This window comes from Oncorhynchus keta, chromosome 24 (genome assembly GCF_023373465.1).
Source record: "Oncorhynchus keta strain PuntledgeMale-10-30-2019 chromosome 24, Oket_V2, whole genome shotgun sequence".
Lineage (NCBI taxonomy): Eukaryota > Metazoa > Chordata > Actinopteri > Salmoniformes > Salmonidae > Oncorhynchus > Oncorhynchus keta.
In genome coordinates this window covers 35,586,456-35,612,563 of record NC_068444.1, presented here as the reverse complement: position 1 = coordinate 35,612,563, position 26,108 = coordinate 35,586,456, and the positions used below count along the sequence as shown (strand labels likewise).

Below are 26,108 nucleotides of genomic sequence, written 5' to 3'. Positions count from 1 at the left end.
CGCTGTAGTGATGTTTCACAGCTGGGAGCTGATTAATCATAAATAAACTAAGGAGGGATGGAGGAGGAGGGCATGCACTGTCACCCCCCACCCTTTCACACACACTTTTTGAATACGGTTGAATGTCTTAATTTGAATACTTTTTCTGATTATTTTTTTCGCTGCCACAATACCCGACTCGCATCCCACCAAATGTTTACCACCTGGGATTCGAACCGTCAACCCTTCGTTTGCCGGTCTGACCTCTAGGTTACATGCCTCCTCTTCAAAATGTAAACATGTCCCATATGTAAAAAATGTAAATATATAACGCAGATTTTTTTCTCGCCTTAGGTTCTGTGGCATCTGGATATCTTCCGTAGAAGTTTCCGCCAGCTGACCACTCACAAGTGCATGGAAGACTCTTGCATCTTCTGTGCCCTCAAGGTAGGTTGCAGCTCTGCGAATTCTATATGTACCTGGCAACGGGCGCATGCCCCGTCCACCTGAGGATCAGTCTTATACAGCCGTCTATATCCTGTGTTTGAGGGGCGCAAAATCCTCTTGTCAATCACTTCAATCTCGCTGCATCGATCGCTTTCATTTAACTCCCGCGTCTCTTTCATTTAACTCCCGCGTCTCTTTCATTTAACTCCCGCGTCTCTTTCATTTAACTCCCGCGTCTCTTTCATTTAACTCCCGCGTCTCTTTCATTTAACTCCCTCGTCTCTTTCATTTAACTCCCGCTCTCTTTCATTTAACTCCCGTGTCTCTTTCATTTAACTCCCGTCGTCTCTTTCATTTAACTCCCGCGTCTCTTTCATTTAACTCCCGTCTCTTTCATTTAACTCCCTCGTCTCTTTCATTTAACTCCCGTGTCTCTTTCATTTAACTCCCGTCTCTTTCATTTAACTCCCGCGTCTCTTTCATTTAACTCCCGTCTCTTTCATTTAACTCCCGTCTCTTTCATTTAACTCCCGCGTCTCTTTCATTTAACTCCCTCGTCTCTTTCATTTAACTCCCGTCTCTTTCATTTAACTCCAGCGTCTCTTTCATTTAACTCCCGCGTCTCTTTCATTTAACTCCAGCGTCTCTTTCATTTAACTCCCGCTTTCATTTAACTCCCGTCTCTCTTTCATTTAACTCCCGCGTCTCTTTCATTTAACTCCCGTGTCTCTTTCATTTAACTCCCGTCTCTTTCATTTAACTCCCGCGTCTCTTTCATTTAACTCCCGTGTCTCTTTCATTTAACTCCCGTGTCTCTTTCATTTAACTCCCTCGTCTCTTTCATTTAACTCCCGCGTCTCTTTCATTTAACTCCCGCTCTTTCATTTAACTCCCGCGTCTCTTTCATTTAACTCCCGCGTCTCTTTCATTTAACTCCTCTTTCATTTAACTCCCGTCTCTTTCATTTAACTCCCTCGTCTCTTTAACTCCAGCATTTAACTCCCGCTCTTTCATTTAACTCCAGTCTCTTTCATTTAACTCCCGCGTCTCTTTCATTTAACTCCCGCGTCTCTTTCATTTAACTCCCGCGTCTCTTTCATTTAACTCCCGCGTCTCTTTCATTTAACTCCCGCGTCTCTTTCATTTAACTCCCTCGTCTCTTTCATTTAACTCCCTCGTCTCTTTCATTTAACTCCCGCGTCTCTTTCATTTAACTCCCGCGTCTCTTTCATTTAACTCCCGCGTCTCTTTCATTTAACTCCCGCGTCTCTTTCATTTAACTCCCGCGTCTCTTTCATTTAACTCCCGCGTCTCTTGCATTTAACTCCCGCGTCTCTTTCATTTAACTCCCGCGTCTCTTTCCCTCCCACTCTTGCTTTTTTTAACTCCCTCCTCTTTCATTTAACTCCCGTCTCTTTCATTTCCCCCGTTAACGTTACATTTAACTCCCGGAAATGTTCTTTCATTTAACTCCCGCATTTTATGACCTGTCTCTTTCATTTAACTCCCTCCCCCCTTTCATTTAACTCCCGGGCTCAATCTTGGCCTGTCGTTTCCCCCCGTTAATACACCGTCTTTGACCTGTCAGCATCTCAATGGAATACACCGTCTTTCCGTCGCATCTATCTGGTCGAGCCTCGTCTGGGATTTAACACATCATCTCGACACTTACGTTGCAGTGAACTTTATTTTGAGGTGTGTTCATTTGTGGTGGAATGTGAAAAAAAGTAATCCTTTGATATAGTTGAAGTGTTTTACATACCAGACGCGCTTCAATGAAAGCAACTTCCAAAAATGATCACACGGATTATAGTGATGTTATGTCTGATCTCGCAAACAATGTAAAGTATGTATAGATAGGAGCCAAGTGTGTTGATTTTTAGTCTGAGGGTGTCCTGCTATTGACAAACTTGTTGAATGATTACAACAGAACGTGACAACAACAGTAATTCATGAGGCAGTCTAGACAGGTGAGTGCCGGTACGCCTAGACAGAGGACCTTGTTCTATTGCAGCCCTGGTCCACCCCTTTATGTTAATCTAATACATATATTTTTATTTTAAATAAATAAATAAAACAAATACCTGATTCCATTAGAGAATGTACATATGAGCATTCCAAGGAAAAAACGGGGACATTTTACAATATTTTTCAATAATACCCGAATTCCCACCAAAATACCTGAAATCCATTCATTATTTGTCCGTGTCAAGAATTGTTTTCATGTGCTATAATTCATTCAATACCTGATTGGAATTGTTTTAAAAACGTTTGAACATTTTGATGACCGTAGCTGATACTGTGTGTAGCTCAGAACATGCGCTGACCAGCTGGCAAGTGTCTTAACTGACATTTTCAACTTCTCCCTGACCCAGTTTGTAATATCGACATGTTTCAAGCAGACCACCATCGTCCCTGTGGCCAAAAAAGCCAAGTCTAAATGACTGTTGCCCCATAGCACTCACATCTGTGGCCATGAAATGCTTTGAAAGGCTGGTCATGGCTGGTCACATCAAGGCTGGTCACATCAACACCATCATCCCAGACACCCTGGACCCACTCCAATTCGCATACCACCCCAACAGACCCACAGATGACGCGATCTCTACAGACCCACAGATGACGCGATCTCTACAGACCCACAGATGACGCGATCTCTACAGACCCACAGATGACGCGATCTCTACAGACCCACAGATGACGCGATCTCTACAGACCCACAGATGACGCGATCTCTACAGACCCACAGATGACGCGATCTCTACAGACCCACAGATGACGCGATCTCTACAGACCCACAGATGACGCGATCTCTACAGACCCACAGATGACGCGATCTCTACAGACCCACAGATGACGCGATCTCTATTGCACTCCGCACTGCCCTCTCCCATCTAGACAAAAGGAACACCTACGTGAGAATGCTGTTCATCAACTACAGCTCAGCGTTCAACACCACAGTGCCCTCCAAGCTCATCACTAAGCCAAAGAACCAGGAATCAAACTAACACTTCTGACTCAACACATACGCTGCTGTTACTGTTTATTATCCATCCTGTTGTCACTTTATCCCTACCGAAGTACAGTACCAGTCAAAAGTTTGGATACAGCTACTCATAGAAGGGTTTTTCTTTTTTTTAAAAACTATTTTCTACATTGTAGAATAATAGTGAAGACATCCAAACTATGAAATAACACATATGGAATCATGTAGTAACCAAAAATTATTTTATATTTGAGATTCTTCAAAGTAGCCACCCTTTGCCATGATGAAAGCTTTGCACACTCTTGGCATTCTCTCAACCAATCAAATGTATTTATAAAGTCCTTTTTACATCAGCCGATGTCACAAAGTGTTTATACAGAAACCTAGCATAAAACCCCAAACAGCAAGCAATACAGATGTAGGTGGCTAGGAAAAACTCCCTAGAAAGGCAGGAACCTAGGAAGCAACCTAGAGAGGAACCAGGCTCGGAGAGGTGGCCAGTCCTCTTCCGGCTGTGCCGGTGGAGATTATAACAGTACATGGCCATTAAGGCTAGATCATTTTTTCAAGATGTTCAACCGTTTATAGATGACCAGCAGGGTCAAATAATAATAATCACAGTGGTTGTAGAGGGTTCAATAGGTCAGCACCTCAAGAATAAATGTCAGTTGGCTTTTCATAGCCGATCATTCAGAGTTAGAGGCAGCAGGTGCGGTAGAGAGAGAGAGTCGAAAACAGCAGGTCCGGGACCGGTAGCTTGTCCGGTGAACAAGTCAGGGTTCCCATAGCCTCGGGCAGAACAGTTGAAACTGGAGCAGCAGCACGGCCAGGTGGCCTGGGGACAGCAAGGAGTCATCAGGCCAGGTAGTCCTGAGGCATGGTCCTTAGGCTCAGGTCCTCACGAGAGAGAGAGAGAGACACAGAGAGAGAGAGAGAGAGAGAGAGAGAGAGAATTAGAGGGAACATACTTAAATTCACACAAGACACCGGATAGGACAGGAGAAAATATTCCAGATATAACAGACTGACCCTAGCCCCCTGACACATGAACTATTACATAAACAACCAGCTTCATGAAGTTGTAATCTGGAATGCATTTCAATTAACAGGTGTGCCTTGTTAAAAGTTAGTTTGTGGAATTTCTTTCCTTCTTAATGTGTTTGAGCCAATCAGTTGTGTTGTGACTGGGTAGGGGTTTTATACAGAAGATAGCCCTATTTTGTAAAAGACCAAGTCCATATTATGGCAAGAACAGCTCAAATAAGCCAAGAGAAATGACAGTCCATCATTACTTTAAGACATGAAGGCCAGTCAATGCGAAACATTTCAAGAACTTTAAAAGTTTCTTCAAGTGCAGTCGCAAAAACCATCAAGCTCTATGATGAAACTGGCTCTCATGAGGACCGCCACAGGAAAGGAATACCCAGAGGTACCTCTGCTGCAGAGGATAAGTTCATTAGAGTTAACAGCCTCATAAATTGCAGCCCAAATAAATGCTTCACAGAGTTCAAGTAACAGACACATCTGAACATCAACTGTTCAGAGGAGACTGTGTGAATCAGGCCTTCATGGTTGAATTGCTGCAAAGAAACCACTACTAAAGGACACCAATAAGAAGAAGAGACTTGCTTGGACCAAGAAAGAGCAATGGACATTAGACCGGTGGAAATCTTTGGTCTGATGAGTCCAAATTTGGTATTTTTGGTTCCAACTGCCGTGTGTTTGTGAGATGCAGAGTAGGTGAATGGATGAACTCCGCATGTGTGGTTCCTACCGTGAGGCATGGAGGAGGAGGTGTGATGGGGAGCTTTGCTGGTAACACTGTCTGTGATTTATTTATAATTCAAGGCACACTTAGCAAGCATGGCTACCACAGCATTCTGCTATGCCATCCCATCTGGTTTGCACTTAGTGGGACTATCATTTGTTTTTCAACAGGACAATGACCCAAAACACACCTCCAGGCTGCGTAAGGGCTATTGTACCAAGAAGGGGAGTGAAGGAGTGCTGTATCAGATGACCTGGCCTCCAAAATCACCCGACCTCAACCCAATTGAGATGGTTTGGGATGAGTTGGACAACAGCGTGAAGAAAAAACAGCCAAGTGCTCAGCGTATGTGGGAACTCCTTCAAGACTGTTGGAAAAGCATTCCTCATGAAGCTGGTTGAGAGAATGCGAAGAGTGTGCAAAGCTGTCATCAAGGCAAAGTGTGGCTACTTTGAAGAATCTCAAATATAAAATATATTTTGATTTGTTTAAATCTTTTTTGGTCACTACATGATTCCATATGTTTTATTTCATAATTTTGAATGATTCACTATTATTCTACAATGTAGAAAATAGTACAAAGTAAAGAAAAACCCCTGAATGAGTAGGGAATTTTGACTGGTACTGTATATGTACATATCTACCTCAATTACCTTGAACCCCTGCACATCGACTCGGTACTGGTACCCCGTGTATATAGCCAAGATATCGTTGCTCATTGTGTATTTATTCCTCGTGTTATTATTAATATATATATATGTTTTCTCTCTGCATTGTTGGGAGCCCGTAAGCATTTCACTGTTAGTCTACACCTGTCGTTTACCAAGCATGTCACAAATAACATCTGATGCTGGCTGTCAGTACACATAACAGTGTCTATTTCGTATGGTGTGTATATAGTAATGCGTTCTAATGATGGGTGTGTGTAGGGAGATGCCTTAGGATGTGTAGGGATGTGTGTCAGTCTGAGTACATCATGTCTTGTAGCAGTGTTGGTGTGTGCATAGTAGAATGTAGTGTTGTTGGTGTGCGCTATGTGTGCGTATAAGTGTGTGTCGTGTAGGGTGTGTGTGTAGTGGTGTATTTGTTAGTGTCTCCTGAGCCTCTGTAATTAATTGGCTGACTGAAAGAGCTGAGACGGCAGAACCCACGCTGGGGTGCCACACACACACGCACGTACGCACACACACACACACACACACACACACACACACACACACACACACACACACACACACACACACACACACACACACACACACACACACACACACACACACACACACACACACGTACACACACACACACACACACACACACACACACACACACACACACACACACACACACACACACACACACACACACACGCACATACACACACACACACACACACACACACGCACGCACGCACGCACGCACACACACACACACGCACACACACACACACACACACACGCACACACACACGCATGCACACACACACACGCACACACTAGCTCGTAGGTGAAGAAGTATGGTCGGTGTACATGTGAGGCTATAGTAAAGATAACTGCTGTGAGTTGAACAGATTCTGTCTGCTGATTAGACATCATCCCTAACTTGTGACACAATGTTCACCACCCCTTGGCCCTCCTTCTGTACCGGTTGAGAGAGTGGGAGTGAGTAGGAGAGAATTTACACAGGCAGCCCAATTCTGATCATTTTTTCACTAATTGGTCTTTTGACCAATTACATCAGACCTTTTCACATCAGCTCTTTTTCAGATCTGGTTGCTCAAAAATACAAATGAGTGAAAAAGAATCAGAGTTGGGCTGCCTGTCTAAAGTCATCCAGAGAGAGGAACATAGCGGGGGAGAGACCGGGGGAGGGAGAGATGAATATGGTAGTGGTGTCGATTTCTCCGGTCCTCTCTTGCTGTAGTAGAGTGATGCTTAGGAATTTTCCCCTCAGCTCAATCACACACACACACACACACACACACACACACACACACACACACACACACACACACACACACACACACACACACACACACCTCCCTCCTCCCCCTCTCTATATCTCCCCTCTTTCCTTTCTCTTTCCTTCCCTCCCTCCCTCTCTGTAGGGTATAGTCCCCCTCTACTCTCCTTGGCGCATTGCTGCAGTCAGCAGAGCCACCGTGACACACACACACACACACACACACACACACACACACACACACACACACACACACACACACACACACACACACACACACACACACACACACACACACACACACACACCTCTCTAGCCTTAAAGGGGCGTCCCAGTTTGTCTATAGTGAAACAATGAGGGACGAGGTAATAGTTGTAGAACTGTTTTAATACTCCTCCTCTGTCCTCACACCGTGGTGGATGTCTGACCAAGACGCAACCTCTTGGACGGAGTTGTACTATGGTACGTTCTACTCTGTTAAAGCTGCTGCAATTTGTTCAGTTTTAGTGTGTGTGTGTGTGTGTGTGTAGAGTATCTTTGCCCAGTTCCAGTTCAGCAGTGAGCGTGTGTTACCGTCGGACGTGTTGCGGAGTGCGCTGGCCAAGACCTTCCAGGACGAACAGCGTTTCCAGCTGGGGATCATGGACGACGCAGCAGAATGCTTCGTAAGCCTAACACACACACACACAGCCACACACGCACACACACGCGCACAAACGCACACACACACACCCACCCACACACGTGCACACACACACGCACACACACACGCACGCACACACACACACACGCACACAAACGCACACACACACCCACACACGCGCACAAACGCACACACACAGACCCACCCACACACACGCACACACACGCACGCGCACCCACGTCAACCCTCCTCACGGGGAGCTTCTGCGTGTGCGTCCTATCACTCCAGCCCTGCTCTAACACCATCTAATTCTCCTTGATTCGCAAAGTAAGATGCGTTTGAGCAGAGGGCTGGTACAGATTCCTGCAGGAGGAGGGTGGTCCATCTAACGCCTGTCTATTATGTGTCCTTCTGTCTCTATTAAGACTCGCAGCCCAGCTCTGCTAGCGTTAGCCATTTAGCTAAGTACCCTCTGTCCCTCCCTATAGGATTGCACTGGAGTCGTGTTTGTCCCAGTGTGTGAACATCGATACAGATAATTGCTTTTAAGCTAATACGAGTTGGAGTGATCAGTCAACGGACAGAGGTGGGGAGGAGAAGAGGAAGAGAGCGGGAGGATGAGGGGAGAAACCCGGGAGAGGGACGGAGGAGAGAGAGAGAGAGAGAGAGAGAGAGAAAGAAGGGGAGGGGGGGGGACACAGAGACAGAGCGAAAGGGATAGGTGCTATTTTTCAGTGTCCCTTTCCTACACAGCGGAGTTAGATTCTCGCCTCCACAGTTTGCGTGTGGCTGTGTGTGTGTGTGTGTATTCTTTGCGCCCGCGTACGTGTGTGTCAGGGAGGTACTACTTGATCGATTCGTTGTAAATGTGTTCAGTCAGAACATCCAGCAGGTCTTATAAAATACACAACGCAATCTGTGTAACTCTGTGTGTGTGTGTGTGTGTTTGTGTTTCAGGAGAACCTACTGATGCGTATCCATTTCCACATCAGCGCCGAGACCAGAGAGGACATCTGTACAGCTAAACACTGTATACCACACCAGAAGTTTGCCATGACGCTGTTCGAACAGGTGCGATGGACATATACTAAACCATAAGACATTCATAGGGATATTCTGTTTACACAATGGATCAAAAAGTGTCAGGAAAAGAAGACCAGGAGACACTCAGGCCCCCGAGGACTGGGGATGCACATCAGTTGTGTTACTGTTTCGACTGAAGCAAAGGCCTCCACTCGTGCCGGCCCGTTGTGGATAAGAGAACAGAATGTCTCTGTACGTCTTTATAATATAAATATATATATATATATTTTTTTCAGTGTGTGTGTAATAGTTGTGGAGCCTCGTCGGACCCCCTCCCCTTCATTCAGATGGTTCACTACATCTCTACCACGTCCCTCTGGTGAGAACAGATATATCTGTGTGTAGAGTGTGTGTGTGTGTGTGTGTACAGTGTGTGTTCTTGAGGAAATGTGTATGTCTAGTATCTGTGTGAATGTGCGTGTTTGTGTGCGTGTGAATATATGTGTGTGTGTGTGTGTACAGTGTATAGTACAGTGTTTTTTCTTGAGGATGTGTGTGTACAGTGTATAGTACAGTGTTTTTTCTTGAGGATGTGTGTGTACAGTGTATAGTACAGTGTTTTTTCTTGAGGATGTGTGTGTACAGTGTATAGTACAGTGTTTTTTCTTGAGGATGTGTGTGTACAGTGTATAGTACAGTGTTTTTTCTTGAGGATGTGTGTGTACAGTGTATAGTACACCGTGTTCTGTTCGGGATGATATACGGGTAACTGACAAAATAATGGAAACACTTCTTCAATAAGGGTTGCAAAGTATGTTGAATGCAGGTGCCTCCACAGAGATCTCAGGGACTTTGAAAGAGGGATCTTAAAGGGGCATGTCAGTCACCAGATCTCCACCCAATTGAACAGTTCTGGGAGATTCTGGAGCAGCGCCTGAGATGGCGTTTTCCACCACCATCAACATTTCTCCCGGAACAAAATGGTGTCGCGTCACTAGAATCTATGCCACGGTGCTTTGAAGCTGTTCTGGTGGCTCGTGGTGGCACTTCATGTTGGTGTTTCCTTTATTTTGACAGTTACCCGTATAGTTTAGTCCAGTGTGGGTTCTTGAGGACACGTGTGTGTGTGTGTATGGTTTAGTCCAGTGTGTGTTCTTGAGGACACGTGTGTGTGTGTGTGTGTGTGTGTGTGTGTGTGTGTGTGTGTGTGTGTGTGTGTGTGTGTGTGTGTGTGTGTGTATGGTTTAGTCCAGTGTGGGTTCTTGAGGACACGTGTGTCTGTGTGTGTCTGTGTATAGTTTAGTCCAGTGTGTGTCCTTGAGGACACGTGTGTGTGTGTGTGTGTGTGTGTGGTTTAGTGTGTGTGTTCTGTGGACACGTGTGTGTGTGTGTGTGTGTATGGTTTAGTCCAGTGTGTGTTCTTGAGGACACGTGTGTGTGTGTGTCTGGTTTAGTGTGTGTTTAGTCCAGTGTGTGTTCTTGAGGACACGTGTGTGTGTGTGTGTATGGTTTAGTCCAGTGTGTGTTCTTGAGGACACGTGTGTGTGTGTGTGTGTGTGTGTGTGTGTGTGTGTGTGTGTGTGTGTGTGTGTGTGTGTGTGTGTGTGTGTATGGTTTAGTCCAGTGTGTGTTCTTGAGGACACGTGAATGTGTGTGTGTGTGTATGGTCTAGTCCAGTGTGTGTTCTTGAGGACACGTGTGTGTGTGTGTGTGTGTGTGTGTGTGTGTGTGTGTGTGTGTGTGTGTGTGTGTGTGTGTGTGTGGTTTAGTCCAGTGTGTGTTCTTGAGGACACGTGTGTATGTGTGTCCTTGCTGCAGTAACCAGGCGGTGAGGATGTTAGAGTGCAGAGAGAAGCCCACCCCAGACATGTTTGGAGAGCTGCTCCGTAACGCCAGCAACATGGGAGACCTACGCAACTGCCCAGTGAGTGTACACACACACACACACACACACACACACACACACACACACACACACACACACACACACACACACACACACACACACACACACACACACACACACACACACACACACACACACACACACACACACACACACACACACACACACACACACATGCATGCATGCATGCAAACAAACACACTCACGCATTGATGAACACACATTGACAGCTCTTTGTACTGGCTTGCATGCAGGTGTGTGTGTGTGCGTGTGTGTGTGTGAGCTTTATGCTGCTGCCGCATGGTAGAGAGCTGTTGGTGGGAGGCGGTGAATAGATCCAGTGCTGCTCCACACACCCTGCCCCTCGCTGCCAGAGTACCCACACAAAGGGCCTCTTCTCTGGGCAGAGCCTGGCGGCTGGCCCCTTCTACAACCCCCCAGCCCCCCAGTCCCCAGTCTCCCTGCTAGTCACATCGCCATTATCTTGTTATTGTGAGGCTGAGAGGATCCCTTCACTCTATACTTCTGCAATACTGCCTGTGATAGCTTTGGCCCTATGCTACGTCCCGTGTTTATCCCATGGTCCCATCCATGCTCTTCTCCCGGTCCCATTCGGAGTGTGTGTCCCTTTCTCAGGACCAGGTCGTCCTGGCATAATCCCTTCCTGTCAGTACCAGTGCCAGCCCGGTCCAACCCGCTACCCACGAATGGAGTTTGTGTGTGTGTGTATGTTTGTCTTTGTGTGTGTGTTCTGGCACTCTCTCTGGTTGCCAGGGTGTTCTCAGGCTGTTTTCGAGACGGCTTTGCCAGCCCTGGTGTGTGCGTTTGTGTGTTAATTTCTGTGTGTGTGTGTGTGTGTTCTGCCAGCTCTGTGGTGGGTCGTGAGTCAGAGGAAGAGTCTAGAACACATGGTTCTGAACTCAATAGAACAGAAGGCTACTGGACAAACACTACTCAGCAAACTATCCCTCTCTCTCCCAGATTCCAAATAAGATTCCTCAGATTCCTTAATAATCACTTCAAACCATTCTTCTTCTCTTTTAATAACGGTATTATTTTCTGTTTTCCTCTGCCTCACTTCCAACCCTGCAGAGTAACTGTGGGGAGGTGTTGCGTATTCGCCGTGTGTTGATGAACTCTCCAGAGATAGTGTCCATCGGCCTGGTCTGGGACTCAGACCACTCTGACCTGGCTGAGGATGTCATTCACAGCCTGGGCACCTGTCTACGCCTGGGGGATGTAAGACACGCACACACACACACGCGCACACACACACACACACATCCACACACAAACCACACACACACATCCACACACACACACACACACACACACACACACACACACACACACACACACACACACACACACACACACACACACACACACACACACACACACACACACACACACACACACACACACACACATTAACACACATTACACAGAGGCTTTAGCTCAGTGGTCTTTATTTCTTCCGATTGCCCAGGCAACATACCTCATACCTGCTCTTCCTTTATCCTCTAGTACATCTGATTTCTCTCTGTCTCTCTCTCTATCTCTTCCTCTGCCTCTCTCTCTCTCTGCTCTCCTCTCTCCCTCTCCTCCTCTCCTCCTCTCTCTCTCTCTCTCTCTCTCTCTCTCTCTCTCTCTCTCTCTCTCTCTCTCTCTCTCTCTCTCTCTCCTCTCTCTCTCTCTCTCTCCCCTCTCCTCCTCTCCCTCTCCCTCTCCTCTCTCTCTCTCCTCCTCCTCTCCCTCTCCTCCTCTCCTCCTATCCCTATCCCCTCTCTCTCTCTCTCTCTCTCTCTCTCTCCTCTCCCCTCGCCTCCTCCCTCCTATCCCTCTCCCTCTCCTCCTCTCCTCCTATCCCTCTCCCCCTCTCTCTCTCTCTCTCTCTCTCTCTCTCTCCTCCTCTCCCTCTCCCCTAGTTGTTCTACCGTGTGACAGAGGAGAGGGCTCGTCAGGCTGAGCTGTACCTGGTTGGTATGGTGTGTTACTATGGTAAACACTACTCCACATTCTTCTTCCAGACTAAGATACGCAAGTGGATGTACTTCGACGACGCTCATGTCAAAGAGGTGAGTCAGTGACTGAGTGAATTAGTTAGTTAGATAGTTGATATGTTTTTTATCTAGAATTTAGCTGTATAAAGGATATCGTTAATGAATATAATGGTTGGTTAGAACGGAAATTCATCTTCCCTGAATGGTGAGCTATTTTCTGGGGCGAAGTGCCTTGCTCAAGGGCACAACATTAGATATGTTGGTTAGTAGTGTGTGTTTGTGTGTGTTATCTCGATAGATCGGTCCTAAGTGGAAGGACGTGGTGGCACGCTGTATAAAGGGTCACTACCAGCCTCTATTGCTGCTCTATGCTGACCCCCGGGGGACGCCGGTGGTATCGCAGGACAGCCCCTCCTTCTCTAACCCCCAGCTGGACCTGCTGCACTGCAGCAAGGCTGGCTATGACAGCGAGGACTCTGGTAACCTTTAACCCCAGACCTCTAAACCCTGGCCCTCACCCCAAAACTTAAGCTTGACACGCACCCTAAACCGAACCTCTCTCTCTCTTCTCATTTTCTGTCTGTCCGTCTGTCTCTCTCTCTCTCCTTTCCTCCCTCTCTCTCTCTCTGTGTCTTTCTCTCTCGCTCAGGGCGGGAGCCCTCTATATCCAGTGATACCCGTACAGATTCCTCTGACAGCTCCAGCCACCGAGCATCTCGAAATCGCCCTCTACACCAGTCAACAGGCAGCCACCTGTCCAACGAATCGCAGACCACAGTGGTCGGTAAACATGACAACGGCACGCCCCTACACAGCGCAGACGCAACAGGTGAATTACATAATGTTACAATACCACTTCAGGAACATATCTGATTCAGCTAATGATTAGTTGATCAACTGGATCAGGCGTGTTAGTGCTGGGCTAAAACAAAAGCCTGCACACTCTATAATCCTCCAGGATCAGAGTTGGAGAACCGTCAACACAAAAAAAAACAATCTAACCGCCCTCTCTCTCTATTTCTGTCTTTCTCTCCATCCCTCTCTCTCTATTTCTGTCTTTCTCTCCATCCCCCTCTCCATTTCTCTCTCCATCCCTCTCTCCATCCCTTTCTCCATCCCTCTCTCCATCCCTCTCTCCATCCCTCTCTCCATCTCCATCAGACTCAGTAACAGAGGCCCCCCCCCGCCCCCCCTCCCCTACCCTGCAGCAGGGGGACTATAAAGAGACAGCCGTGTTCCTCCTCTCCTCTCGTCGTCCCATGTCGTCATGCTCTTCCTCCCATCCTTTCTCCTCCTCCTCCTCCTCCTCCCACCCCCCCTCCTCTACCTGTTCCTATCCCGTCTCCTCCTCCTCTTCCTCCCGTCCCATGTCCTCTTCCTCTTCCTCGGGTATAGGGGGATCTGTGCTGGGTTCTGAGGCAGGGGCCGTGGGGCCTCCCTGGGAGGATGAGAGCACTAGCAGCGAGTCCAAGTCTAGGTGGGTGCTGCTGAACAGAAACACACATTTATACTGACCTATACAGGGCTTTTGGAAAGTATTCAGACCCCTTGACTTTTTCCACATTTTGTTACGTTACAGCCATATTCTAAAATGGATTAAATGAATACAAATTCTCAGCAATCTACACACAATACCCCATAATGACAAAGCGAAAAACTGAGCAATCGGGGGAGAAGGGCCTTGGTCAGGGAAGTGACCAAGAACCTGATGGTCACTCTGAGAGAGCTTGAGAATTCCTCTGTGGAGATGGGAGAACCTTCCAGAAGGACAGCCATCTCTGCCGCACTCCACCAAATCAGGCTTTTATGGTAGAGTGGCCAGATGGAAATCACTCCTCAGTAAAAGGCACATGACAGCCTGCTTGGAGTTTGCCAAAAGGCACCTAAACGACTCTCAGACCATGAGAAACAAGATTCTCTGGTCTGATGAAACCAAGCTCGAACTTACTTCAACGAACTACTGAGTAAAGGGTCTGAATACTTATGTGAATGTGATTTCCGTTTAGATTTTTTATAAATTTGCAAAAATGTTTTAAAGTTTTTTGATTTGTCATTATTGGGTATTGTGTCTAGATTAATGAGGGGAGAAAAAAACGATTTAATCAATTTTAGAATAAAGCTGTAATGTAACAAAATGTGTAAAAAGGTCAACAGGTCTGAATACTTTCCGAATGCCCTGTACTTCCATGTGAATGTTACACAGTAGAAGGTTTACATAACAAGTGTTGCAGTGAAGTTTGTTCTCCGAGCTTGTTACAGTAAGTTAACCTTTTACAGTGCTACCTGCTAAATGTTTGACTCTCCAGTTCTTCTGGTGGTCGATGTTACCGGCCAGCCTGGAGGCCACGGAGGGAGGCCCTGAACATCGACAGCATCTTCACCCGCCAGAGAGGCTCTCCGCTGGGCTACAGCACCCTGCCCGGGCCCCGTCTACCTCCAAAGCTCCATCAACACTGTCCAACTAACACGCCTGATCTGCAGGGGGCAGGAGAGGTGGCCTGGGGTGTAGCGGGCTTGGGGGGACACATTGGCGGGGTGGCCGGTGTGGCAGGGATGCCTGGGTTGCTAGGCAATGGTACGGGCTGCCCCCCTCCTCCTCCTCCCCCGTTGAGAGGGGTGGATCTTCAGCCCTGTCTGATACAGAGGATGGAGAGTGGTTACGAGAGCAGCGAGAGGAACAGCAGCAGCCCTGACAGGTACACACACACACACACACACACACACACACACACACACACACACACACACACACACACACACACACACACACACACACACACACACACACACACACACACACACACACACACACACACACACACACACACACACCATGGCAGCGCCATACGTTTTGTCCTTGTTGCAGTCTCGCAGAGTTTCTCTCTCTCTCTTCCCCTCCCTCTCTCTCAGGGAGGTAGGTCAGAAGCGTGTGCTGATGTCTGGTCCGTCATGGCGCTCGGTGCCCAAGTCCAAGAGCACCAGTGCCATCCTGCAGGAGCTGCCAGCACCTAGCTGGGGCAGCAACAGCAACCTGGGTGTGTGTGTGTGTATATACGTGCGTGTGATACGTAACGGTGTCAGAGTGGCAGCGTGGGTTTGTGTGTTTGCACAGTATTCAGACTCTAAAGTTTGTTTCTCCCACCTCCCCGTGCGTGTGCTTGTGTGTATGTGTGTGTGTGTGTGTTTGCATACGGTGTGCGTGTGTGTGTTTGCATACGGTGTGCGTGTGTGTTGTGTGTTTGCATACGTATGTGTGTGTGTGTGCAGGCGCTGGCCGTAGCGAGCTGGATGAGCTTCAGGAGGAGGTGGTGAGGAGAGCGAGGCAGCAGGAGCAGCAGAGGAGGAAAGAGGCGGAGAGAGAAGCTGCCGTAGGATTCAACCCCAGACCTTCCAAATACATGGACTTAGACCAGCTGCAACACCAGGGTGAGGGCAGGGAGGGGCGTGTCACTGTCTGTTCCTTACACCTGCCTCCTTGGGTGGCTGTCTGTCCGTCCCGCCCTTTTGTCTTGTCAGGACACGAGAGAAGATACTTTTGTGTAGTGGCTCATTTTGGGTGTGTTTATGGTTACCTACTGTCTGTGTGTGTGTGTGTGTGTGTGTGTCTGTGTGTGTGTGTGTGTGTGTGTGTGTGTGTGTGTGTGTGTGTGTGTGTGTGTGTGTGTGTGTGTGTGTGTGTGTGTGTGTGTGTGTGTGTGTGTGTGTGTGTGTGTGTGTGTGTGTGTGTGTGTGTGTGTGTCTGTGTGTGTGTGTGTATGTGTGTGTGTGTGTGTGCGTGTGTGTGGGATGCTATAACAGCGTATAGACGAGTGTTCTCGACTCCCTGGTGCTGTAGACCTACAGTGGGTGCAGGCTTTTGTTTTGGCCCAGCACTGACACACCATCACTGGGTGGTTTTAATTGATCCGTTGAATCAGTAGGGGTGTGTGCCCCTGTGTGTCTGGTTGTCTGTCGTTCAACTTCTTCAACACACACACACACATAAACTGCGGGTAAATTGGTGGCATTATTTCTAATGCGATTCAATGGTTTTAGCGTTGCATAATGACGTCAGTGCTTGAAGCTAATACTAACCACCTCAATCTGCCTGGTTCCATGTAACACATCACAGCTAACAACAGGAGAGGAACCGCACTGCCTGCACAGTACAAGTCAACATTGATGCGACTCATTGGGAACCTGCTTGTCGTCTCTGAACGTACCCCCGATTTGATGGTTGCTCTCCTGCTGTGTGTCTCTGCATCTTCTCCTAACCCACTAGCACCTCAGACAGCAGGGGGCGCGTTCACTAGGGTTAAATCTGCACGAGCTGATACTCGGTCTGTTCTGAAGGCCAGCGTCTTTCCCTGACCTCACGACCCCAGCTCTGCTCTCTCTCTCTCTCTCTCTCTCTCTCTTGAAAACCCTCATCTTTCTGTCATTGACTAACCAACACGCATGCACACACGCACACACACACGCGCACACGCACGCATGCGTGCACACACACACACATGCGCACACGCACGCACACACACACACACACACACACACGCACACACACACACATGCATAAAGGAGCTGTTTGCATGCTGGCCCCCTCAGAACCACTCCTCTACTCTGCTTCTCTTTTCTTCCGCCTCTCTTTCCCCTCTCTTTATTTATTTCCAACTCTCTCTTCTCTCTCTCTCCCCCTGTTCTCTCTCTCTTTTCATCTCTCACTCTTTCCATCTCTTGCTCTCTCTCTCGCTCTCTCTCTCTCTGTCCTCCTGCTCTCTCGTTAACATTCTCAGCTGTGCTCAGCCCCTTGCATGAGGCTAATGCTCATAGTGGATTGGCTGTAGCTGCGTGCATGAGGAGCCCTTGGGAACCAATCACACAGGATCAGGATATGGAGCAGGAGACAAGAAGCGCCCGTCCACAGGGGCATCGCAGGTACCATAACTGTCCCCTGTATGTCCCCAAAACCCAACCCAGGACCCTTCTATATGTGTCCCAGCTCTGCCTGTCCAACAAAACACCCCTAAACTCCTCTGTGTGTAGTGCAGTGGAGTGGAAAGTGTTTCTGCTCTGAGGTAGTTGGTCTGTACTGGTCTGTATTTGTCTGTGTTGGTCAATGTTGGTCTTTACTGGTTTGTACTGGTACCTGTTGTGTTGATGGTGAGATATCTGGTCCAGACCTGTCTCGGAGTGGGCTGTAGGTCTGTCTGCCTTTTTGCCTGTCTGTCTGTTCGTGAGGGGCTGGTGCTGTGTTGGAGGTACACTGTATATTTAGTCAGTAGGGGAAGATGAGGAGAGGAGACTAGTGCTTTCCTCTCATTCTTCAGTCCTCTCTTCCTCCTCTCCTCTGTCTGGTTATTTATTCCACTCTTCCTCTCCTCCTCTCTCTTGTTCTTAACTGCTCTCTCATTTATTCTTTATTCCCTTATTATATTTTTTTCCTCTCCTCTTCTATTGATCAACGTTGAGCTGTGATTAATGGGCGACTGCTGCAAAGGCTGCTGGGCAATTCCTGAGCCAGCGGAGATGTAGAGAGTTAATGTGGGGGGGGGGGATTTTGTGTGTGTGCTTGCTTGCTGACTGGTGTCTTGATGATGAAGTGCCTTATAGCTTTATGAATCCTACATTACAGTCATGAGCCTGATATAAGATGCTTCTGTGTCAACACATTCCATTTGAAGTGTGTTTTCGTTTCATCCTTTATTTACTCTGATTGTGAATGGCTGCTGAGCGTCTCTGTCCCGCCCTTTCTCTCCTGTCGCCCAATCAGTGAACAGCCTGGCCCGCTCCAAGTACTGCTGACGCCCAATCAGGAGGGGGAAGAGGTCCGGCCAGCCTACCAGGATGCAGCCCTGGGCCCTGGCCAGCCCCTTCTCTCCTACAGACCCTCCCCCAACCTCACCCCTCTCCACTCATCCCTCCAACCCCCTCCCACCGACAACACCGCAGCACAGGTTGAGGAGGGGAGAGACAGCCTTTTTAGCGGGGGAGAGGGGAGAGAATGGGTCAGGAGGGAGGAGGATGTGGGGATGAGTGAGGTCGGGGGACAGGGACTGAGGAAAGTTGAGGAGGAGGAGCGGTTGAGGAGGGGTGAGGAAAGGCAGGGGGTGAGGCTGGAGGAGTTGTTACAGGTCGGGGGTGTGTGTGTGAGACCTCTAGGCAGACACCTGGCCATCTCTCTTCCCTCTTTACCCCTCAGACTCTGGGATATATCAGACACACACACTACCCCCTCACACACACATTCACCGTCTGACCCCCAACACACACGACCCCCACCCCCACATTCAAACACAGACTCCCCACACATGTATACAGACCCTAAGCCCCCACACAAACAGTCTGACCCTCCGCCCACCCCCCCCTCATCCCGCAGTCAGCCCCACCCCTCCCCGCCCACCGCCTCTTCTGATTGGCCCAATCAAGTTTCCACCTTCAACACCATCACAAGTCATTGGTCCTCCTGGAGCTTGGACCGCCCAGATGCCGTGGTTACGCCATATGACACACCTCCAGATCGCTGCCTCCCCATTAAGGCACACCTCTCCCACAGAAAATACAACTCCCAGCCTGCCCCTGCACAGCATGAACCCTGTGACCCTGAGGAGGCAGAGTTATCAGAGCTGGACTTCCTGTACCGGGCCAGTCTCCAGGCAGGAAGTAGAGGTACATACTGTACATATTGTAGTTGTGTGTATGTGTTTATGTTTAAATTGTGTGTATAGTATGTCTAGTGTGTGTATGAAGCTATGTGTGTACATAGTGTGTATGATCCCTGACCTCCAGCTTTTCTCCTGCATGGGAGCAGGTGGCAGCCCGGCCGGGAGCCTGCAGTGTGGGGTAAGAGGGCCAGCCCGCTCCTTCACTCCCAACACGGAGGGGAGTGTGTACCAGACTGACAGCAGCAGCACAATGGTCCGCAGTCTGAGCGGCACAGTCATCAACCCGCGTCGCCACCGTCTCACCGCAGCACGCAGCTTTGTGAGTTTATCATACGCAAACGCCACAAGAGGTTGGTGGCACCTCCAATTGGGGAGGACGGGCTCGTGCTAATGGCTGGAGAGGAATCAGTGGAATGGGATCAAATACATCAAACACATGGTTTGAAGCCATTCCATTCGCTCCGTTTCAGCCATTATTATGAGCCGTCCTCACCTCAGCAGCCTCCACTGACACACACACACACACACACAGGCACTGCTGCACTCCAGTGGTCATGTTGTAGAGCTGCATCTCTGTTTTCACCTCCAATTCTCATCTGCAATACCATCACACTGCTGTTCTCTCTCTCTCTCTCTCTCTCTCTCTCTCTCTCTCTCTCTCTCTCTCTCTCTCTCTCTCTCTCTCTCTCTCTCTCTCTCTCTCTCTCTCTCTCTCTCTCTATCCCCGTCTCTCTCTCTCTCTCTCTATCCCCGTCTCTCTCTATCCCCGTCTCTCTCTCTCTATTCCCCATCTCTCTCTCTCTAACTCTATTCCCCGTCTCTCTCTATCCCCCGTCTCTCTCTATCCCCGTCTCTCTCTCTCTCTCTATTCCCCCTCTCTCTATCCCCGTCTCTCTCTATCCCCGTCTCTCTCTCTCTCTATTCCCCCTCTCTCTATCCCCGTCTCTCTCTATCCCCGTCTCTCTCTCTCTCTATTCCCCATCTCTCTCTCTCTAACTCTATTCCCCGTCTCTCTCTCTCTCTATCCCCCGTCTCTCTCTATCCCCCGTCTCTCTCTATCCCCGTCTCTCTCTCTCTCTCTCTCTATTCCCCCTCTCTCTATCCCCGTCTCTCTCTCTCTCTATCCCCCGTCCCTCTCTATCCCCCGTATCTCTCTATCCCCGTCTCTCTCTCTCTCTCTATTCCCCATCTCTCTCTCTCTCTCTATTCCCTGTCTCTCTCTCTCTCTATCCCCATCTCTCTCTTTCCTTCTGAAGGTGAAGCAGACAGATGTCAGTGCCTCTGCTTACTTACTTAATCTCCTCTGAGACCCTGTATTGTTACACCATCATCATATTCATCATCACCATCACCATCTTCATCTTAGTCATCATCATCATCTTCAACTTCAGTATCTTCGTCTTCATAATCATCATCATAATTATCATCACCCAGTCCTTTCATGACCCCTCACCCTTCACCTCTGGGGCCTGTCCATCACTGTGTTGTCCCTCCCCTGCAGGAGATGCCCAATGGCGCGGGGAGTTTCTGGTGTCTGACGGGGGTGAAGCTGACTTCAGACCACTTAAGACAGTGGTCTTCAAACCACTGACGTGCCTCCATATGCATCTACGCTACAGGCACCTCCCAGGGCAGCTCGCTGGGGTCCTTACCCTTCACACCGCTACAAGCACATCCCACATTGGACCTCTAGGGTCCTTACTTACCCTCCACACCACTACGGAGACCTCCCAGGGCAGCCTTCTAGGATCCAAACCCTCCACAGTTCTACAGGCACCTCCCAGGGCAGCTCTATGGGGTCCTTACCCTCCACACAGCTACAGGGACCTCCCAGGGCAGCTCTTTGGAGTCCTAATACTCCACACCACTAAAGGCACCTCCCAGGACAGCTATTTGCAGGTCCTTACCCTCGACACCGCTAAAGGCAGTTCCCAGGGCAGACATCCGGGGTCCTAACTCTCCACACCGCTACAGGCATCTTCCAAAGCAGCCATGCACCTCACCCAACGCCACGATAGGGGGTTGGTCTAGGACCCCCCCCCAACCCCAAACACACACCTCTCCCCACGTCCGTCCCTCAGTGGTCTACTAACATCCCTCTACCCCCATCTCGCACCCTCCGCCCTTCTTCAACTATTCAGTCTATGCAGTCATTCTTAGTCCCCCTCAGCAGGAATTACTCTGAAACCCAAAACAACAAACTCACCTAATTACACTTCTAGCTAGCTAGCTTGCGACCTGCTAGCCTGTTAGCCTCCCAATATAGTCCGACTCTGAACATTATCCTGCTAGCCTTCCCCTCTTTGGGCCTATAAAGGAGGGAGTAGATTAGCTTGCTAGGATTAGCCTATGATCTCCCTGCTTTATCTGCCCCAATCAGAGGGGCCCTGGAACCTTGAGGTGACCGAAAGATCCACAGGGGGAGGAGGGGGTTACCGATAAGCCACGGCTTCTTCCTTTTACTTTATGGGCATTTCCTGTCTGATGACAGCACAGCACACCTGGATATGTTGTTTCCAAGGGAACCCCAGGACCAGTGCATACGTGCCTACATAGCTACGTATAGACGGAACTCTAATAATAACTAAAGTCATGTACAGAAAAACGATATATGAAACCTGTATGTTATTAAGACCTTATGGAATGTTCATACTAATAATGATAATAATGAAGATATTGATAACTTTAGTGGTGACTCCTGGTCCTGGATTGAGTGACCTTCACAAGTGTCCAGCTGGAGGTCACCTGACTGACCGTTGTAACGGCTAACGCTGCTCTCCCATTTCTATCGGGAGAAACTACCTTCCTTTTTCCTTTTTTTAAATTTCATTTATTTTTTTTTACAGATAACGGTAGCTAAACGGAACAAACTTTTGCACACCTGATGTAACGTGAGAGAGAGCGAGAGCTTTGACCGAGCGAGGGTAAGGGAACTAAATTGTCATTTGGGAAGTGTGTTTGCTGAAATGTACTTAGGAAAGTGTACCAGCTGAACGGTACTTGCTGAAGTGTACTCGATGAAGGGTAAATGTAATCTAATTTATTTGAGGCCTCAGGTTAACATGATTGGTTCTTAGTTACTGAGATTCTCTATCTTCTTCTGGACCTTTCCGTTCAGCTCTGACCCTGATGTTACTCAGATATGAATGGTGAACTACACTATATTATAAATATACTTCATATGTGTACTGTAGGTATTGTCTCTCATGCTCCAGTTATAACAGGGTTCTCTGACTTACCCCTAACTGAATAACACTGACATGTCTTGAAAATGTTATGATATGATTTAACCTGCTGAACATGTTATGACATATGTACATATAATATGTATGTATATACATAATAAGTACATACATTTAATACATTATAACTAATCCCTATTTGGAGACCAATGGCCAGTGCAGAACGAGATCTAGACAGAAATGATAAATGATTGTTGTATCTAAACCAAAGGTTGGCACTTAGACAAAGACACAGCTCTCTGTCTGTCTTTTAACATTGTGATTTAAAAAAAGAAATGTATTTATTAATTTGATTATTTTGTTGCTGTTTGTGTTGTGGATGTTGGAGAATGTAGCCAACTGTAGCGCATGAGTCTGCTATGCAAATCAACCTTCCCTCCTGACCCTTGACCTCTGACCTGACAGATAGGAAGCAGGAAGTGGACACGCCCACGAACGGACTCTTTATTTATGAATTTAAGTCAAGAAGATACGTGATTAAATGCTGCTGTTGAATACTGTACTAAGTCATAGGCTCGGTTCCAAATGACACCCGTCTCCCTATATACTACACACTACTTTTGGCCAGAGCCCTACATAGGGAATAGGGTGTGATTTCCGATTCGCACCATATACATACATAGTACTGAAGTGGTTCACTATGTAGTAAGAAGGGATAATGTATACCAGGGGTATTCAACTCTGACCCTACGAGGTCTGGAGCCTGCTGTTTTTCTGTTCTAACTGATAATGAATTGCACACACCTGGTGTCCCAGGTCTAAAATCAGTCCCTGATTACAGGGGAACAATGAAAAGATGCAGTGGAACTGGCTTCGGGGTACAGAGTTGAGTTCGAGGGCTGTATACTATGCTAGGAACAGTCAATGGAAATTCAATGCAAAGAGAGAGTGGAAGAAAGAGAGCGATGGCGAATGAAAGAAAGTACATAGAGAGGAGATAAAATGATGTACTGTTTGTGTGTGAAATAGAGATGATGTGAGGATGAAAGAGGGCTAGGAGTCGTTTTTAGAGAGCGAGTTGTATGTGTTTGTGTGTGTGTAGGGTGTTTGTGTGTGTTGGTACTGGGTATCATTGCTTGGCGAACGAGGGAAAGAGGGATCCTGTATTTTTGCAATAAAGTTATTACCACTGCTCTCTTAATGGGGCGTAACCACTCATCTGACTCTGTCTTCTCATTGGCTGCTTTCTATGTGAAGGGAGGAGGCGGGGTATCATGACATTTCAGCCTTATTTCTACTGTACCTGAGCAATTAGCTATGCAAAATGGCTGGGGTGCTGGAGGTGTTGCTAATGGTAATACTCCTGTCTGACCAGACATCAATAAAATCATTCAAAATACTGCACCAGAGAGCCACAATTTGGGCAGCACACTCACCAAATATCAAACAGCTTGTTGAGTTGTCGCCATACAAAATAGAATCTTAACACAATTGAGATCCCTACCTATATGTACATGCAGTGCCTTCGGAAAGTACTCAGACCCCTTGACTTTTTCACACATTTTGTTACGTTACAGCCTTATTCTAAAATGATTCAATAATCTACACACAATACCCCATAATGACAATTTCTCTTTTTTTTTGCAAATGTATTACACTACCGGTCAAAAGTTTTAGAACACCTACTCATTCAAGGGTTTTTGTTTATTTTGACTATTTTCTACATTGTAGAATAATAGTGAAGACTTTAAAACTAGGAAATAACACATATGGTAAGTGTTAAACAAATATATTTTATATTTGAGATTCTTCAAATAGCCACCCTTTGCCCTGATGACAGCTTTGTACACTCATGGCATTCTCTCAACCAGCTTCATGAGGTAGTCACCTGGAATGCATTTCAATTAACACACATGCCTTAAAGGTTCATTTGTGGAATTTCTTTCTTTCTTATTGCTTTTGAGCCATTCAGTTGTTTTGTGACAAGGTAGGGGTGGTATACAGAAGATAGCCCTATTTGGTAAAACACCAAGTCCATATTATGACAAGAACAGCTCAAATAAGCAAAGAGAAACGACAGTCCATCATTACTTTAAGACATGAAAGTCAGTCAACATTTCAAAAACTTTGAAAGTTTCTTCAAGTGCAGTCGCAAAAAACATCAAGCTCTATGATGAAACTGGCTCTCAAGAGGACCGCCAAAGGAATGGAAGACCCAGAGTTACCTCTGCTGAGGTTCATTAGAGTTACCAGCCTCAGAAATGGCGGCACAAATAAATGCTTCACAGAGTTCAAGTAACAGACACATCTCAACATCAACTGATCAGAGGAGACTGTGTGAATCAGGCCTTAATGGTCAATTGCTAGAAAGAAACCACTACTAAAGGACATCAATAAGAAGAAGAGACTTGCTTGGGCCAAGAAATACGAGCAGTGGACATTAGACCGGTGGAAATGTGTTATTTGGTCTGCAGTCCAAATTGGAGATTTTTGGTTCCAACCGCCGTGTCTGTCACATCTGCTCCTGCTACGCCTTCTGGTGTTCATCCGGTGTCTTCTTGACCTGCAGTTACTCCCCCTGTACACTCTCTCCCTCTCTGTGTGATTGGAGACAGGTGTGCTGGAGTCAGAGCAGATCCCTACCAGCTGCAACTCGTTCCATAATCAAGACCTCTACAAATACTCAGTCCTGCCACTTCCACTCTGCCAGATTGTAATCTCTGCTCAGTCAGTTCATGATTCTAGACATTTATGATTATTCACGATCCTGTTACTCTGCTGTGCCTGTTTCCCTGCCTGACACCGTTTGTCCTCTCATTGCAGTTACCGCTCTGTCTCTGTCTCCTGTTCCACATCTCACCACCCAACTACCGTGCTCTGGATTTTACTCACCACCACCACCTTGGATTCCGCTCGACCTGTTTACCCTGTTCTACTCAGCTAACTCCAACCTCAGTCTCCACATCTGTTTTTTCTGCAACTCATCCGAGCTTCCCCCGATCTGCACTCCATATCTCTCTGTAACAAATATTTTGGTTCATTCATCCCTGTTTCCTCATCTGAGTCTGCTTTTGGGTACCCCACTTAAGTGTGTTAGTGAGACATGTTGGTGAACGGATGATCTCTGCATTTGTATTTCCCACCGTAAAGCATGGAGGAGGTGTTATGGTGTAGGGGTGCTGGTAACACTGACTGTAATTGATTTAAAATTCAAGGCACACTTAACCAGCATGGCTACCACAGCATTCTGCAGCAATACGCCATCCCATCTGGTTTGGGCTTAGTGGGACTATCATGTTTTTCAACAGGACAATGACCCAACGCACCTCCAGGCTGTGTAAGGGCTATTTTTACCAAGAATGTGCGTGATGGTGTGCTGCATCAGATGACCTGGCCTCCACAATCCCCCTACCTAAACCAAATTGAGATATTTGAGATGTGTCAGACTGCAGAGCGAATGAAAAGCTGCCAACAAGTGCTCAGCATATGTGGGAACTCCTTCAAGACTGTTGGAAAAGGATTCCAGGTAAACACATCGACAAATCCATTTTCGACTCCGTGTGTTGTG

At 47.5% G+C, this 26,108-nt stretch overlaps 1 protein-coding gene across 4 annotated transcripts in view; it reads left to right on the top strand.

Moving 5' to 3' along the window:
- Positions 1-23,756, top strand: part of LOC118357741 (inactive ubiquitin carboxyl-terminal hydrolase 54-like) — a 34,111-nt gene extending 10,355 nt beyond the window's left edge. For 2 of the 4 annotated variants that reach the window (XM_052478216.1, XM_052478215.1), the window contains 17 exons: positions 334-426; positions 7,673-7,807; positions 8,743-8,856; positions 9,105-9,187; positions 10,627-10,732; positions 11,807-11,953; positions 12,643-12,792; positions 13,016-13,196; positions 13,367-13,546; positions 13,879-14,194; positions 15,024-15,413; positions 15,628-15,752; positions 15,985-16,143; positions 17,490-17,631; positions 18,467-19,362; positions 19,505-19,677; positions 20,860-23,756. In XM_052478216.1, the coding sequence (XP_052334176.1) occupies positions 334-426; positions 7,673-7,807; positions 8,743-8,856; positions 9,105-9,187; positions 10,627-10,732; positions 11,807-11,953; positions 12,643-12,792; positions 13,016-13,196; positions 13,367-13,546; positions 13,879-14,194; positions 15,024-15,413; positions 15,628-15,752; positions 15,985-16,143; positions 17,490-17,631; positions 18,467-19,362; positions 19,505-19,677; positions 20,860-20,949 (3,480 nt within the window). In that variant the 3' untranslated portion in view covers positions 20,950-23,756. Of the gene's footprint in view, positions 1-333; positions 427-7,672; positions 7,808-8,742; positions 8,857-9,104; positions 9,188-10,626; positions 10,733-11,806; positions 11,954-12,642; positions 12,793-13,015; positions 13,197-13,366; positions 13,547-13,878; positions 14,195-15,023; positions 15,414-15,627; positions 15,753-15,984; positions 16,144-17,489; positions 17,632-18,466; positions 19,363-19,504; positions 19,678-20,859 lie in introns of those variants that run through there. The other 2 variants (XM_052478217.1, XM_052478218.1) reach the window with 2 other exon arrangements.
- Positions 23,757-26,108: the final 2,352 nt, after the last annotated feature.